Source organism: Pyrus communis, chromosome 16, assembly GCF_963583255.1.
Source record: "Pyrus communis chromosome 16, drPyrComm1.1, whole genome shotgun sequence".
NCBI classification, from domain to species: domain Eukaryota; kingdom Viridiplantae; phylum Streptophyta; class Magnoliopsida; order Rosales; family Rosaceae; genus Pyrus; species Pyrus communis.
Window position 1 is genome coordinate 2,822,953 of NC_084818.1, and position 17,364 is coordinate 2,840,316.

Here is a 17,364-nt window from a genome sequence, read left to right on the forward strand (position 1 = left end):
TGTTTAAGGGCAACTCTGAGTCTAAATAGTAACCTGGAATAGAGCAATTTTATAATTAAGGTGGAATATACCTTAATATGTAGATATTCATATATTAGTTTTTTTTTTCTTTTTTCTTTTGGAATGTGCTTAATTAGGGAATTGCCGATGACTATAATTTGACTAGACCTAAGAATTTGTTTCACGACCCATTAATTCGACATGAAAATATCGGATTTAGAATCAACACATTAAATAATCGAGTCATCATTGGATCATCCCGTTAATCAACGATGATGAGTGGTCAACAATCAAGCGTCGGTCAATGATGATTAACAGTCATGGATGGTCAACTTTGACCGCTCATGATGAATTTTTTTAATATAATTTGATTTTTCCTACAAAATACCAAAGCACATCAAAACATTCATAAAAATTAATTTAAAAGTGCGAAAAATGTGAATTTTTTTTTTTTGTCAACGTTCGTGATCGCATTCTTTACACTTTGACGATGGTTACATCTTCGTTTGGATTTTAGAGTTTAGGGTTTAGGATTTTAAGATTTAGGGTATGTAGATATAATTTAGTAACAGTGTGGTATGTAACTACTAATTTAGTATAACGTTTTTCATTTGATTATTTATTGAAGCAAAATATATTTTCTTTAACAAGTAACTGGTCAGGTCATAATACTTGTTAATTTTAACAAGCTGAGTTTGGGTCGGGTGATATTACCAGTTCATTTTAACAGATTATTTGACATGACACGTTCTGTTTAGATATCAGGTATATCACGAAAACAACACAAACACGATAAACACGAAATGATCACCAGATCTAAATCTGACTAGGGTTATTGGACTGAATGATTCCCGATGTTACACAAAACCTTCTCAGTTAGATGCAGCGAGTTTGATGCCGGCACACTTTTCAAATGGTGGCCATAGTTGTTTTGCTTTAGCTTTATCAGTTGTTTTAGGGTTTTGGGTTCTTTGAGCTTGGTTATGTTTGATATTTAGTGGTCGATGAGGTTGTTGCCTGTTGTGAGTGTGATGTTGTCCTTTTGGTTGGTGTGTATTCATCTTGTAAATAACTTTGATGTCATGTTGAAGTTTATCTTTATTTATTTTGATAAAAGAATTACTACGGGTTATTGTGATTTTGTTATCAATTAATTATTTTTTATTTTATTTCAAGGCATATGTTATGTGGGGTTAGATTTGCCGAAGGAGTGCGCTCACCATCTTCCATTAGCCTTTGATCCTATTTTCCCTAATTAAAACAGTGTGAGATAAGTTTCTCAAGATGTAGCGAAAGTGATCCATTTGTATAGAAAAAAGTACTTATGTGGCGCAGGAAAGAACCAAAGGACCGAGGAAAATAGAAAGAACAGGGGATGGATACTTGGGAATCACCCAACTAAGGGCAACGAAATTCACTCACGTTGCTAATTATGGATTCACTCGACACGATCAAGTCTCACACTTGATTTTAGAAGAAGAAACAACTCACTTCGATTGCACTAAGCAAATGATATTTTAATTCATTCAAGTCTCCTTTCTCAAAGGTTAAGTACATATATTTGTAAGGAATATAACACAATAAAACTCTAGTCTGAATTGGACTTTTGATCTACCCCAAAAATATTTAAAATGTTCTTAAACTCAATTAAATATATTTGATGGTTCCTATACGCATGAGACTTACTGCATCATTATGAGAAATTGAAGTCAAAAGTCTCAAGCAATAACTTGAATGGTGCAATTTATATAAGGTGGAATATTTAATTTATATAGGGTGTAGTCAAACTAAGATTTTAAAGGATTTTAAAAATGATAGATTTTATAGGATTTAAGAGGATTAAAGACTCCTACAAAATTCATATGAATTTTAAAGAATTTGAATGGATTGTGGTGGAAGGATTTGAAATCCTAGGGGGTGAGGTTGGATTCTTTTTAGTCTTGGTTATAGCTCTCAAATCCCACAAAATTCACAACTTATTGAAATCCTACAAAATCTTGAGTTTTTTTTTAATACACTTAGATTTTAATGGATTTTAAAATATTTTAATTGACTACACCTAGATTTGAATGGATTCTAAAATCTTTTAATTGACAACACCTAGATTTTAATGGATTCTAAAATCCTTTAAAATCTTTTAATTGATTACACTAGGATCTTAAAGTCTTTTAAAATCCTCTCAAATCCGAGTTTGACTACACCCCCTAAATATATTTAATGGTTCCTATACGGATGAGACTTACTGCATCATTATGAGAAATTGAAGTCAAAAGTCTTAAGCAATAACTTGAATGGTGCAATTTATACAAGGTGGAATATGCTACTCTTGTTAGCCTTTTCTTTTTAAAGAACTTTAATTGGTGATTCAAATGGCTTTTTCATTAGAGAAATTATGAGGTTCAGTAACAGGACCACGTGTATATATGTGTCGCTCCATACACAAACAACACTCACCTACTCCATCCTTCCTAATTTTTCATGCTAATTTTGGCCCATTTTTGGTTCACCCTCTCTTACAAACACCAGATTCCGGGTGCCGTATAAAAGACCCTCTCTTCTCATTGACGTTTGGTAATGTGAAAAACATAATGACAGTTTAAGATAAGGTAACGTTTAGGTTTAATTTCTGGATGGCCAATGACTAGGGTTGTTGGGCAGACTTTTTTGCACCATTGCACCAGGCTCAACTAATTGTCCTTGGTTTGTTGGCGGCAATTTGCTTTAGATATTTATGGGTTGTTTTAAGGTTTTGGGTTTCTTGGGCTTGGTTAGTGATTAAAATTAGTTTTGGTTATGCGCTAGTGTTGTTTAGTTGATGTGGTTGTCTTTCCCAATAGTTTTGTGTTGTTGAACTCTTAGTGTGTGTTTTGGTCTTGCAGACGACTTTAATGTAACGTTGGAGTTTGTTTTATGAAATTATTTATTTGATAAGAAAATGACTAGGCATATTGTAGTTTTATGATGTCAATGTATTGATGATGTAGAGCAAATATATATATATATATATAAACGAAAGGGACAAAGTCACTTGCAAGTTGCAACTTATAAAACTCATACTCTTTGATCAAAGTGGAAGACAAAAACAAGTGGAAGCAGCTGACTTGGAGCAGAGAAATTACATTTTCCTAAGGTTATGAAAATATAGTGAGGGCAAGACTGATTCAAATTAAGAGAGAGTAGGATTCTCCCATCTTCTATTCTTATCTTCTTCTCACTCCTTCTCTCACAGTTTTTTTTTTATCTTTCTTTCTCTCTAAAAAATCAATACAAGATGATAACATGGTTTAATTGTAACCGTTTAAATAGAAAAGGAGGGAAGGGAAGAGGAGAGATTGGAAGGGAGAGAATCCTCCTATTTCATTGGAGACCTTTATCTCTCTCTTGCTGGATATCCCATGGGTCATTGGAACTATCTATCTCCTACCCTTCCCTCTGGCTGCTTTTGGATTGAGAGATCAATATACATTATGCCGGGAATCGCCTTACAGGCTAGCTGCCCCTTCATTGCTCCGGCATTTGGAGTAGATAAATCTTGAGTTTGCACAAACCATTGAAGAGAAGCATCATGAACTCGTAAAGAGCTAGTATCGAGGTTCTCTTCAACACTCGGAGATTTTGAAGCATTATCTAAGTAACATGCACCATGCACGAACACAAGTATCGGTGGCTAAATGCTTTATTCACCTCATCTTGTGTCAATGACTATTGATGCTGTTTTCCTATCGTGTTCGGTCACACACATATATGACATGGTGTGTACGTGTCACTCTGCGTTGGGTAGTAGCCATTAATTACGCAGGGTTGAGGGTTGCATTGCACATGATCTCTTGAATTTCTGAGATTACATGGGATAGCTGGGATGACTGATAAAATGCTTGGAGTCCCTTGCAATGACCTGCTCAAACAAAATATACATGTGAATGGATGTGTTTGAATTAAGAAACGGAGTTGTGATGATGAAATTTTCTTCAATTTTTCCCAAAGTGGCGTTGGTTCAAAGTACACAGCTAATCCATGTCATTTGGAAGCTTACAGATGAAATGGTTCTGTTTTGCAGCTTGATGAATATCGAGTGTCATCTGACCAAGAAATGCATTGATGATATCTATACAGTTCTACCAATGCAAGAGACCGAGTATATTTTTACTAACCGAAAAATTAAAAAAAACACTTACAATGCTTGAAAAGACATGTGACCACATTTGCTAAAAATATTTGGGTCCCTACCTCAGGCTTGGGAAAGACTTAGATGTCATGTCCACACCATGTTTTGAAGATGGAGGATGGTGAGTAGTCAATTTTATGATCTACAACAACTAGGGAAAGTCCCGCATTATAATATTTACATGGTTTGTCACTTTTCTTGCTTGGAAGTTGGAAGTTAGAAGTTTGAGCATGTCTGCAACGAGAGAGCATTCTCGCCGGATTCTCTTTGTGAGAATTTCAGAAATCTTCCAATCACATCCGTTTATTGTACATCATGCAGTCAGTTTTTGTCAGGTACTGTTTATATTCAAATTTAAATAAAAAAATTTACAATGATTTCTTACCGGATGATATACAATGAACGGATGTGATTAGAGGATCCTCACAAGATCCGGCGAGGATCCTCCTGGATCTGCAACACATCCTAGCTGGGAGATATTATTTAAGGGTCCCTTTCAATTTTTTTTCTTTCTACATCATATATTACCTTTTCTTTACCTAACTTGTACATAGGTCACGTTATTGGTACCTCTCATAATCCTCCTCGCGTTATAAGTATCTCTCGTAATCCTCCTCACGATGCATCTATGTATGAAAGCCACTTGACCAAAAAAATAAAACACGAAGTACCATCTAACTCTCAATCTAGTGATACTTTTATTCGTAATATTAGAAGAGGTCTAGAACTTGAACTCGTCCTTTTTTGTTGATAAAAATACTACAATTTTAAATGGACAAGTTCGTTTATGTTTATCAATTAAAATCAATGCGGCCAAGTGTATTTGAATGCTAATATAGATTGCATTTTGGTTAACCTAACTCGTACATAAGTCACATTTGGTTACCCCATAATCCTCCATTTACGAATGAGGTTTATCATCAACTAAAATGCGAGGCACCGACAAACTCTTAGCTTGATGGTTCTCTTCTTCCTAATGCTGAAAGTAAGTCCAAAGTTTTGAATTCCTCATATTCCTTGACGAGTTAAATGATATTTATATGTTAACAACAATGTGGCCATGAGTATGTGGCTATTTTTGTAGAACATAAAGGGTTCAAAGAAATGGGAGAAGCCCTACACCACAACCATGAGCCTTGTGTTAAATAAAACCATTTGTGTCAAAAAAAAAAAAAAAGCCTCGTAGTTAAGAACCTTTAGGCATCATCTTACATATATAGTTCATAGGTATTGAAGGACTCGTGTAAAAAGTAAAATCACAAAAAAAAAAAATAATAATAAGAAAACACTAATGGAGCTGAGGTTTAATGAAGGTATATGGTCTCTGTACATCAACAAGTTTTGCATCTCCATTTCTCATCAGAGATTTATGAACTTCCGATATTCCAAGCCATCACAACTTGTCCTCTCAGGGGTCCGAAATTCACCAACTCGTGACTCATCTTTCACAAAATAAACATGACTTTAATGGCATTTCCCCCACGGGCACTGGTTTCAAATGCTTCTTCCACCTCCTTTTGGTTAAACCCGAACCGGTGCGTAATGAGCGGCTTCACGTCGATCTTCCCACTTCTCAAAAACTCGAGGCAAAGCGGCCATGTGTTCTTGTACCGGAAAATTCCAACAACATCAACCTCCCTGTGTTCAAAAGACAAAACTCTAATATCAGATAAGGCGAGAAACCCCTAATTATCTACTAAGCTCATACTTGCAGTTACACTTTTGATCCACAATGCCTAAAAACTTAAGTTATTGATGTAGGACAAGAGAGGGGTCGATTCGATTTTATCGAGAAAGCTAGAAAAAAAGGACAGGAAATGAAATCGCTTTGTACCTGGCAGCAGCTGGAGTAAGTGGGACTGTCATCGTGCCGTGTCCCATTCCGACAAGGCAAACTTTGCCGCCGGGACGGGTAGCACCAAGAGCTGTTGACATGGTTTTGTTAAAACCGACACAATCGAAGCTCACATCCACGTTGGATTTCATGGCTGTCTTAATCTGGGCAATTTCATCATCCAAATCCTCCATTTTTGTCGAAACTTTGACAGCGTCATTAGCACCGAGAGACTTCGCCATGGCTAGACGCTGGTCATCCATATCCACAATGACAATTCTTGGTGACCCAAATGCACGGGCAGCCAGCACCGAAACCAGACCGATGGGGCCGGCTCCGATGATCAGGACAGTTGATTCCGGTCCCACATTGGCTCTCCGGCAAGCATGAACCCCAACACTCAAGGGCTCACACATTGCCCCTTCCTCCAAATTCACATTCTCCGGGAGCTTAAAGCACAGATCCGCAGGATGCACAATCTGTTAAACGAAACGGTTATTACACAAGCCTAATTAATGCATGTGATAATACAATATCAATCTGGCGCAAAGCCTATAAAATTTTATTATTGTGTATATTTTTACCTGATTTGCCAAGGAACCATGAACCGGAGGGGTGGCGAAAAACTTCATGTCCGGGCAAAGATTGTACCTTCCACCTTTGCACTGCTGGCACCGTGCGCAGCTGATTCCAGGTTCTACTGCCACACGATCGCCCAGAGCGAGATGCATCACCTCGGTCCCGATTTCCTCAATTATCCCAGCACACTCATGGCCAATTACCATTGGCTCTTTAACTTCAAAATCTGCACACTTCATGGTCTGAAAAAAAAACCAAAAAAAAAAAAAAAAAAAAAACACAGTGATTAGGTACCGATCTGTTGGATATAACAGAGAAAATTATCAACGTTCCAACTTTGGTTTCATTCTTATTTCAGGAATGAACAATGCCATCTAAAACCAACAAAAATAAAATTTTAAAAATCCCTAGATATTAAAAACAGGGGAAAGGACATGGAAGGGAGATGAACCTTGAGGTAGTGAACATCACTTCCACAAATGCCGACAGCCTTGATCCGAACTCGAACATCATGGGCCCCTAAATTAAGAAATCCCAAGAAAATGGTGCGAGATGTAAGTCGTTGTGATCATAAATATCTCGACTGAACTAAAAACTGAAAGAAAACTACGATGAAACTAAAAGATTTAGGGAAGGTGCATACCAACACTGGGAAGCTTGAAAGGTTGGATCTTGATGTTGTTAACACCAAGAAGCCAAGCACCCATGTTTTCTGGCTCAGCAGCTTTGCCTCCCTTACCCATTTTTTGCTTGCTTTTTTGTGTGATTGAAATATACAGAGTAAGATTGCACCCAAAATAAAAGAAGGCAGACACGGTGTAGGTTTCTTTTTTGCGTGGGAACAGAGCGGTTCTTGGTGTAATATTTATACTAGGGTTGAAAGCAAGCGAGCCTATGGAATTACAAAATAAGATTTCGTGTCAAGTTGCAATATAGAAATTATAGAGCACCTAATAAATACATTTACGGTATATTCTAATTATGCATATATTTATATCCACTATCGAGAATAATCCAAAATCAAAGTATTATCTACTTTGGATTTATACGTAGGTGATTCGTCCTCATCGAATGTACAAATTTGCCATAAATAAAAGCAAATCCGTTACAATCACACTTTTTGGTTATATCCGTCTATTTCTTGGGGAATTTTCATCCGTATTGGGATTTTGGACCTTAGTTTCTCCCGGACATGAATTTTGAACCCTTACGTGGATACTGCAAACGACATAATAACACTATATAAACTTGAGATACCGTTACATTTGTGACTTTGAAAGTTGTCTCAATATAAGATGTAAATTGAAGAGATGCTAGCAACTTTTGTATTTGAATCTTTTCATTTTTCACATAACATGTGTATTTTTTTTTTTACACAAAAAGAAAGAATGTATTTGAGATTATATTTTTTATTTTTCATCATTAATTCCTTGTCAAAGACTCAAACACATTAACATTTTGTTTTTCCATAAGAAAATGACAGGTACAGTGAAATAATCCAATTACAAAGGTTAGTACAAAAGTTGCTAACAATCCCGTAAATTAAAAGCTAGAACCCCACGGATATTATAGTTTGGCAAAATGTGATCACCATTGTTAGACTATTACATCACAGTTTTCATATATTCCTCATTTATGGGCAACGAAATTTGGGATCATAGTTTCCTTTCCTATGCCTCAAATACAAGAAATTTCGTGTATTACAGTCACATGGTATTATTCATACACAATACCAATGTAACTATTGCTGCACAAAATTATGTCACAGTTACACAGAAAAATTTCCCACAAATACCACGAAGTAGTAACTAATTGGCTTATTTTTAGCTTTGCCCCCTGGAATTCCATTTTAATCTCACTTTGCCCCGTGTAACTTAAAAGTTACTACTTTACTCATTGAAACTCAAAATTCGTTTCAATTTGATTTGTAGACTCTCTCTTCTCCCTAAAACTTATGGGTTGCCTCCTAAAACATACATGAGATCCAACACCCAATAAGATTATGTCACATGTGCAATAAATTTGATTATAAATCTCCATTACGTACCACCATTCAACAATCAGAGAATATTAAATTTAAAAGAAATTGAAGAGATGAGGAAAATAAAATAAAATAATTGATTAGCCAAGCTCACCCAAATCCAACCCACATAAGAAACTAACAGATCTAAGGCAATGTGGAGTGAATTTTGAGTTTCATAGAGACGATTTCAAGTTTCAGGGGGCAAACTGACATCAAAATCAAGTTTCAGAGGGCAAAGTGAAGCGAATTTTGAGCTTTAGATAGTAAAGTGATGACTTTTGAGTTACATAGAACAAAATGATATTAAATCATGTGCCAAATGGTGTAGCTAAAAATAAGCTTAACTAATTTTTCCAGATTACACAAATACGACGATAAAATTGTGCCTTTTTGGAAGTAACTGAATTAAGGCAAGCACAATATGCATGCATGATTTTCCTCAACGGATATTCAGAACTCTGGTGAGTGTATTCCACGAAATGCAGAGTCAGATTCACGTAAGCTCCCGTCCGTATTGTCCTGCATGTTGTTCCCCCATCGAACTTAATTTGATTATTAATCTAATAGCTTTGAAAGATGATTTGGATGATGCAACCAAAACAAGAAACATATTTGAAGTAATTACCTCAAATATGGGATGATTTGTTACGTGAGATCATTTAGGACAATCGGAATATAGTCCTCCTATTAATTTTTGGAACAAAAAAGGAGAATTTTATTGATTAAATATAATGGTTATCCAAAAACTATCCAATGAGAAAAAACATGCCGATTCACCAATTAATCCCAGAATTACACTATGATGTCTTTCTTAAAGATTGCATGCTTTCTTAACGTTATGAATAATACCGTTATCGTTCTTCTAATTAAAAAAGGATACAAATCAAATACCTCATTTTTGTATGACCCCAAATTTGAATATTTCACCTAATTTGACCTAATTATCCTAATAATCCTGATTTTTCATTAACTAGTGATAGTATCACCAAATTATCCAATATCAACTCTTTAATTACAAACAAGAAAATGAACTTTTTCATTATATCCAATACATCGATCGATGTTTTCTCTCTGCTGCCAGGTTTATAAGGGGGAGTTGCTTAGGTACGGTTGAAACCCTAGCCAGCTAGAATGTCTGAAATGCGAAAGATTCAATAGTGTCACAAACTCAACACGAGAGCCACTTAGTACTACGGTCTGATGGTATTCCTCTTCACTTGTAAATGAGAGGTCTTAGGTTCGATTCTCGACAAAAGCAAATTTAAACTACATTATTATTAGCCCATTGTGAGGCTAAGCCCATCCCCTCTCTCTTAGTGGTTCGATTCTCGACAAAAGCAAATTTAAACTACATTATTATTAGCCCATTGTGAGGCTAAGCCCATCCCCTCTCTCTTAGTGTAGATAATATCGTTTGTTCAACAAACTCAACACGAGAATGACCTCTATATTTCTGTTTTCTATAATTCCTTCTCTTTAGAAATGTCATCGTAGCATCCTATAAATCATTTATTTTAAATTTTTCACATAACATCCCAAAAAAATAATACGCTTTGTGATTTGAGTATCCTACATGGCGTTGCATGTCATCTATATGGCGTTGCATGCATGATTTAAGATACAACTAGTTTTACATTCTCGTTTCATACAAATCATTCTTCACAATCACCACATAAGTCCTTCTATTGCCAGCCTAGGTTTCGTGGCACACCTCGCACTGACTAATATTCACGTGAATAATATGTGGGATGATATTCTGAGACCGTCGAATCCCACCCACACGATGGTCCCCGAAGATTGGGAGATTTAAATCTGCAAAACTGTCATAGTACGGTCAATAATTGGATTCCAGAAATAACAATAATGAGGGAAAATGTATGCCACGCCAGTGTCTAGTCAGATACGAGTCGGCACCAACTGTTTCTCATGATGCCAAACCCTAAATAATAATATTTCAAATGCCCTACTGTGAGTGGAAACAAGAATGCATGCTTATGAGATAATGCCCGTTTTATTGCCTTTTCTTAATTAGTCAAATGTTTTTAATGATTCGTACTATATAGTTTAATAATTAGTTGGTAGACGTAGTGCATCGGCGTGACATATATAGTTGGCTTATTTTCAACACCTTATGCGAGGTTTGTTCATTGTTATGTTGTGTATGTCTTGTAGAATTTATGTTACCTTGATATACATTGTTTGGCTCAATTTTTGATAGCTTATTGTTCTTGTTGGTTTATCATAGTTGTCTAAGAAAAGGTATACGACAATTTATGATACGATAGGAAGTACGCAAAGTTTCTGGATCATTAATAAATTATGGTTCTTGTAGTTTTGTGATATGAAATGGACATTGACTTATAAAAAGAAAAGAACAAAAGGTATAAGGGTGAAGAAAGATTCACATGCAACTTCATCGATAAAGGCTAAGGTTCTCAAAGACGCTAGTCAGGCGGCAGGAAATGATTTAGCGCCTAGGCATCTAGGTGGGACATAGGTGATTTTTTATAATTATAATTAGTTTATTATATAACATGAAAATAAATATCTTCTTATACTTAAAAAAAGTACATAATTGTACTAGGATACTTAAATTGCAATGTGGAATGACATATATGTGACATCTCACATCGCCCAGGGGAGTGATCCTTATATGTATATTTCAATCCCTACCTAGCACGAGGCCTTTTGGGAGCTCACTGGCTTCGGGTTCCGTTGGAACTCCGAAGTTAAGCGAGAAGGGGGCTAGAGCAATCCCATGATGGGTGACCCACTGGGAAGTTGCTCGTGAGTTCCCAAAAACAAAACCGTGAGGGAATGGTAAGCCCAAAGCAGACAATATCGTGCTACGGTGGTGGAGCGGGCCCGGGAAGTGATCCGCCCCGGGCCGGGATGTGACATATAGATTATAGAACATATTGAAAATATGGGAGTTAATAAAAAAAAATATTGAAAACATGGGAACAAGCATATAATGAGTGTTCATCCATGTATAACAAATGTCTTACAATTTATTGAAAAAATAAAATACAAAATGGAATTTAAGTGAGAGTCTCAACCTAGGCGGACGCTTAGGCCAGTCTATGCGTCATTTCTTAATTTTCAAAAGCCTATAAATTAATCGAGACGATGGTCAACCCTCTAGCGCCTAGTAGGAGCCTAGGCGGCCCTAGGAGAGGATTTTTATAATAGTGTTAAAGGCCTGTCATCTAACATAGCAAGCTTTTAAATTGACAAATTAATTTCTGTTTATAATATTTACCAGTTTTCTAAAAATCGGCATGGGTATTGGGTGGTGGCCAACCGCCGGGATTAATGCAAAATCGGGACAGGGTTTAGGCAAGCACTGAGGCGGCCTGAGTGGCCCTTGGGTGGCCTAGGCGGTCTGGGAATTTCAATTTTTTCTGTGTTCGAACTTGAGAAAGGATGAATGTTTCTAGTTTTTCTGGACTTCATGCTTCTGGTATGTGTTCGCGAAGAGGAAGAAGATGAGAGAAAATTAGTTTCTCTCTTCCTTCCAAACCCACGTGATAACTTCTAAGCTATTTAATTTATTTTTTTTATTGTTATTATTTTTTTTTTTGTCCATTCAAGTTTGGACAGCTAGTCTTGACTTTTCTTAAAGAAAAAAGGCTGTCAGTCCATCCATAACATCAAGTGCTATTAATTTCTTTCTCATTAAAAAAACATTGATTGTCAGGCTATCAGTTCATAACATCAAGTGCTATGGATTTTTGGACTTGTTAGATATGCATTTTATTATTATTTTACTATCTTATTTAGGGATTTCATATAAATATAATTTTTGGTAAGTATTAGTATATACTTATTTACAAGATATACAAGAAATTTACCTAAATCAGCCTAAGCCGCCTAGGCACCCATCTAGACACCACCTAGCAGCCTAGGTGCTAGGTGTCAGTCCGCTGCCCGACTAGCGTCTAGCGTTTTTTAGAGCCTTGATATTTACAACCATATGGAACAATATGAGCACGTACGACAAGCCGTATGCCTTGAAAATCTCTAGATTGGTTGTAATTAAGGCTAACTTATCTGGCGACGTTTTTTATTTTATCACCACACAATATTACCAATCTAGGTGTTATAATATGAATGTATGGACGTAAGCAAACACCCACTAATGAATACCACAGGTGAAGGGTGTTCGCATATGACTACGCATCTATTCTTATGTCCTTCGCACGACATAAGCTGTCAGTCATGCCGTCGTTTCCGCATAGCTGCTACTATTCTGTGGAGCCGAGATCTGATGAAGGTGTAAATGGTACACAATGGTTTCTTGCCTCTCTTCTGTTCCAAGACCAACCGTGTCAATCCGATGCTGAGCACATAATTGATAATGCTAATAATCATATGCATTCAAGTGATCAGTCCCGACTCTTGAGGGTTGTTCGAAGATATGCCATCTATATTGATGGAACTACGACCAAATGGCTTCTGCACTTTTCTCTCACCCATCAATTCTCTCATTTTCATAGCATCGTCCCATCTATCTGAACCTATGTAAGTACTCGATGAGAGAATGTAATTCCCGCTGTTGGAAGGATCCAGTTCTACAAGCTTGGCTGTGACAATCTCAGCTAGGGCCACATTCCCGTGAATCTTGGATGCACTCAGCAATATCCTCCATACTACAACACCTGGTACCATCGGCATAGTTTGTACAAACTCATATGCTTTGTCTAGTTTGCCAGAGCGACTCAAAAGATCCACAACACATCCATGGTGTTTCAATTCTGGCATCAGTCCATGAATCTTTTCCACGCTTTCAAAATATTCCAATCCTTTCTCTACCAATCCCACATGAGCACAAGCTAACAAAATCCCTACAATGAGTTGGTTGAACACCTTCTCTCAACATCCACGAGAAACAATCGAGTGCAGAATCTGCAAAACCGTTGACAGCAAGGCCTGAAATTACCGAAGTCCATGAGACAGAGTCTTTCTTTTCCATCCATTGGAACAGCTCCATTGCCTTCTCAACCACCCCACATTTGCAATACATATCTATCAAAGCGTTTCCGACATAAACATCTACTTTCACACCATGCGTTTTTATGTAGTGGTGGACAGCCTCTCCCACATCAAGTGAACCGACATGGGCACAAGCAGAAAGCACACTAGCCACGGCTATTTCATCCGGTCTCACATTAGCTGCCATCATTTCTTGAAAAAGACTCACCGCCTCAGAATGTTGGTTAGCTTGAGAGTAACAAGTGATCATGGAAGTCCAAGACACCACATTCCTCTTCGGCATCTCATTGAAAAGCTTTCTTGCGTCAACCAAGTTTCCCACTTTCGCATATCCTGTGATCATGGCATTCCAAGAAACTATATTTCTTTCACCCATCCGATCAAATACTTCCGAAGCCAAATTCGCCAAATCACGCCTTCCATACACATCTATCATAGTGTTTCCCAAGTAAACATTAATCCTAACATGATTTTCTTCAATATACTTAACCACAGAATCAGCAAATTTCCATTCACCCAAAGTAATTACATGCCAAAATAACTTTCACCATCGTCACCGCATCAGCCCTCACATTCGCTGCCTGCATTGCCTCAAATAGACCCAAAACCTCAAACCTATTGCACTGACTATATCCACATATCAAAGAATTCCAAGAGACTAAATCTCTCTCACACATTCCATCAAACAGTTTCTGCGCAAAACCCAAACCACCACAATACGCATACACGTGAATTAATGCATTGGATACAAAAAGATACGACTCGAACCCAAGTTTGAACGCATGGCCATGGACCCTTTTCCCATTTCCAATATCAGAAGCTCGAGCACAAGCCTTGAAAATGAATATAAAAGTCACATGATTCCCGGCCAATTCTTGAAGGTACATACGATTATACAGGTTAATTGCTTCACCTGGTTTCTCACTCTGTGACAATCCACGGATCATATAATTCCAAACCAAGAATGTGGGTCGCTCAATTTGATGAATACTAAATGGGCTTTGTTTAAATACGGCGGAGATAACGCGTAAATTCTGATAACCTCGGAGATGGAAGATGACGGGTCTTTGTGGAGGTGGGTTCTGATAAGGTGTGCGTGAAGCTCTTTGATTGAGCACAAGGTGATTGGTCTGGTGGCCGCTCGCTCTGATTTTTGAACCGCCGTAGAGGTGGTGAAGTGGCGCGTAATGGGTGCTGCGAGTTTCATGAGGATCGGCGTTGGTTTTGGTCAAATTTGAATCGGATTAGATGCAAAAGTCGAAGTTGTTCGACCTTGCCGCCAGTGCTGTTTCCATCTTGTTTAAGCTTGGGCTTAATATATTGAACGATTAACAATTAATTAACATATTTGGGTCCATACTTGGTCCAGCAAGATCCCCTACTATAAATCATGGGCTAGTGCTTGTTTCATGCCATGGACCTCTTTGCTGCCACCAACTTGATAGGGCCGAAATATCTGAGTTATGAAACACAAAGTCGATATGCTCTTTACATCATGATAATGTAAAAACTGTACGTACATGTTATCAATACATTATCAACAATATATATTGTTTCAATAAAAAAAACGAAACAGAAAGTATCATAATACATGTCTACTGAATACTGATAAGAGTGCTATGTTGGTGCCCCTTTCTATGCGACTTAGACTAGACATAGCGTCATATACACAATACTAGTCCACTTTGTTGAATGAAGAAATAAATGGACCACCATGGGGTGACTAGTGATTGACAAATTTCAGACTCGTATTTCATATAGCACGTTATGGGTTTGATTTCTAATGTTAGTGAATCACACGATAGTGGCCACAGAGATACTGAAATGCCTCTATGTCTTCCTCGGTTTCAGAACGATGAACTACCATTATGAACTTTGTCAAACTGGAAAATGAATTATTTGTTAAAGAAACTTATAATTACGATCTCCTCAAAATTATAAACATCGTGCATCACACAAAATTTCTTACTTCCATCTTTTATCATCTTCCATAAACCACATTATATATAATGGACCAAAGTTTTTAGAGGAATGTTAAGAAAACTCTCTCAAAATGAAATTTATCATAAACTTTCTACCATCTCACAATTTAACGTCAATTTATGTGCCAACGTTACAAAAACATTATGTCAAATAAATAAGTTGATAAAAAGTTTTATTTTTGAAAGAATGTCCCCATCAATTCTCAAATTTTAAGGCCGCTGGTTTGTTCATGACCCTGCGGCTTGTGATGTGACAAATATAATCTAGCAGTCACCCATTTAGGTAGCCACAACGATGGCAATTAAACACCAATTGAAAATTTGTCATACGTCGTGGAAGACAGAAATGATTAATACCGAGATGTCACTTCACAATATTGTTTTAGTGCTCAAATGTGGTTGAAATATGTTTAGAGGATAATTGACATTAGGACTATGGCCAGCAATTGATATAAAGAAAAATTAATGAAAATGATTTGAAATTTTTGAATTTTAATAATAAGGATAAAATAAAAGGTAAAGTGAATAGTACAATGATTGATTTTTTAGTGTAAAAATATGGTTTTGATAAAAATGTCTTTATATTGCTTCCCATCACTTACTTGATTGCAATTGGATAACCATGTCATGTCTAAGATATATTTACTGAATAATTGTGGATGGTGACACCAGATTAGGGAAGAGAAATGCTAAAAGGATTTTTTTAAAGTCAGACTCTCTATGGACTCTTCGGCACCTCATGTTTTTTGCACGATATTTTATAATGTTGGCACGAGAATTAACGTTAAACTGTGAGGTGACAGAGAATTCATAGAGCGACACATTGTGCCAAAAACATTTCTCTTTAGGGAAAGGCACCAAATCCAAATAAGGGTACGTATCGTCCTAAGAGAAATGCTAAGAAGACTCTCAACGTAGGAGTCGCCATGGACTCTCTGCCACCTTATGTTTTTTGTTACATTTTTATAATGTTGGCACATGAATTGTGTCAAAAACATGAGGAGGCGGAGAATTCATAAAGAGCCTCACTTTGAGAAAACCTCCTTAGCATTTCTCATCGCCCTAAATCTACTACGATGACAATTAATTTGATCAAGTTTGCCTTTTATGTTTTGTTGAAGTTTGAGAACATCATAACTGTTATTCAGAACATCTTATTTAATATTTATATCAATATAATATTATAATGAAATTGTTATCGTAGTGCTAAAAAACTTTAATTTTGTGTTCCAAATGTACTAATCTGTTTTGGCTAATGATATATACTGTCTGAATGATCTTATGATTTTTATGTGCACAATAGAAATTAACATATCCTTTTTTTATGGATAAAACAAAACTAATATTTGGTGGTTATATAATTCAGCTTGTTTATTGAGATCGAGGCGGAAATTTTTGAAGGGAAAGGGATCCGGATCCCTTTTGACGTACCAATTTCTAGAGAATCGTCCAATGGGTTGGTTGATTGTCAAGTTGGACGGCCACCATGAATATACAAAGTTATATATCCATGTTGCGTGGGAGGATAAGCTACCCTGTTTTCTATACAGGAGACTTCTGCCTTACTTGCATTCCCTCAAAAGTCAGCTATGTCCAAATGCAACTTGTTGATACTTGATACTCTGTAATTTTACTAAAGAAATCACACTTGAATTCACTTCTAATTAAATAGCAACAATGTTTTCATTTGGGACCGTAAGGCTACAGGTTCAAGTCATAAAAACAGTCTCTTTGCAAAACAAGAGTAAGGTTCCGTACAATAGACGTTTCCCTTACATGAGAGCTT

General features: G+C 36.7%; 1 protein-coding gene and 1 pseudogene across 1 annotated transcript; both read right to left on the reverse strand.

Moving 5' to 3' along the window:
• Positions 1-5,348: 5,348 nt before the first annotated feature.
• Positions 5,349-7,397, reverse strand: LOC137721233 (sorbitol dehydrogenase-like). Its single transcript, XM_068460332.1, has 5 exons — positions 7,222-7,397; positions 7,030-7,097; positions 6,584-6,820; positions 6,000-6,478; positions 5,349-5,803 (listed from the first exon to the last, which is right to left on the reverse strand). Exons 1-5 carry the CDS (start codon positions 7,319-7,321, stop codon positions 5,611-5,613), a joined length of 1,077 nt encoding a protein of 358 aa, XP_068316433.1. The 5' UTR covers positions 7,322-7,397; the 3' UTR covers positions 5,349-5,610.
• Positions 7,398-12,564: 5,167 nt separating this feature from the next.
• Positions 12,565-14,892, reverse strand: LOC137719394 (pentatricopeptide repeat-containing protein At2g22410, mitochondrial-like; annotated as a pseudogene).
• Positions 14,893-17,364: the final 2,472 nt, after the last annotated feature.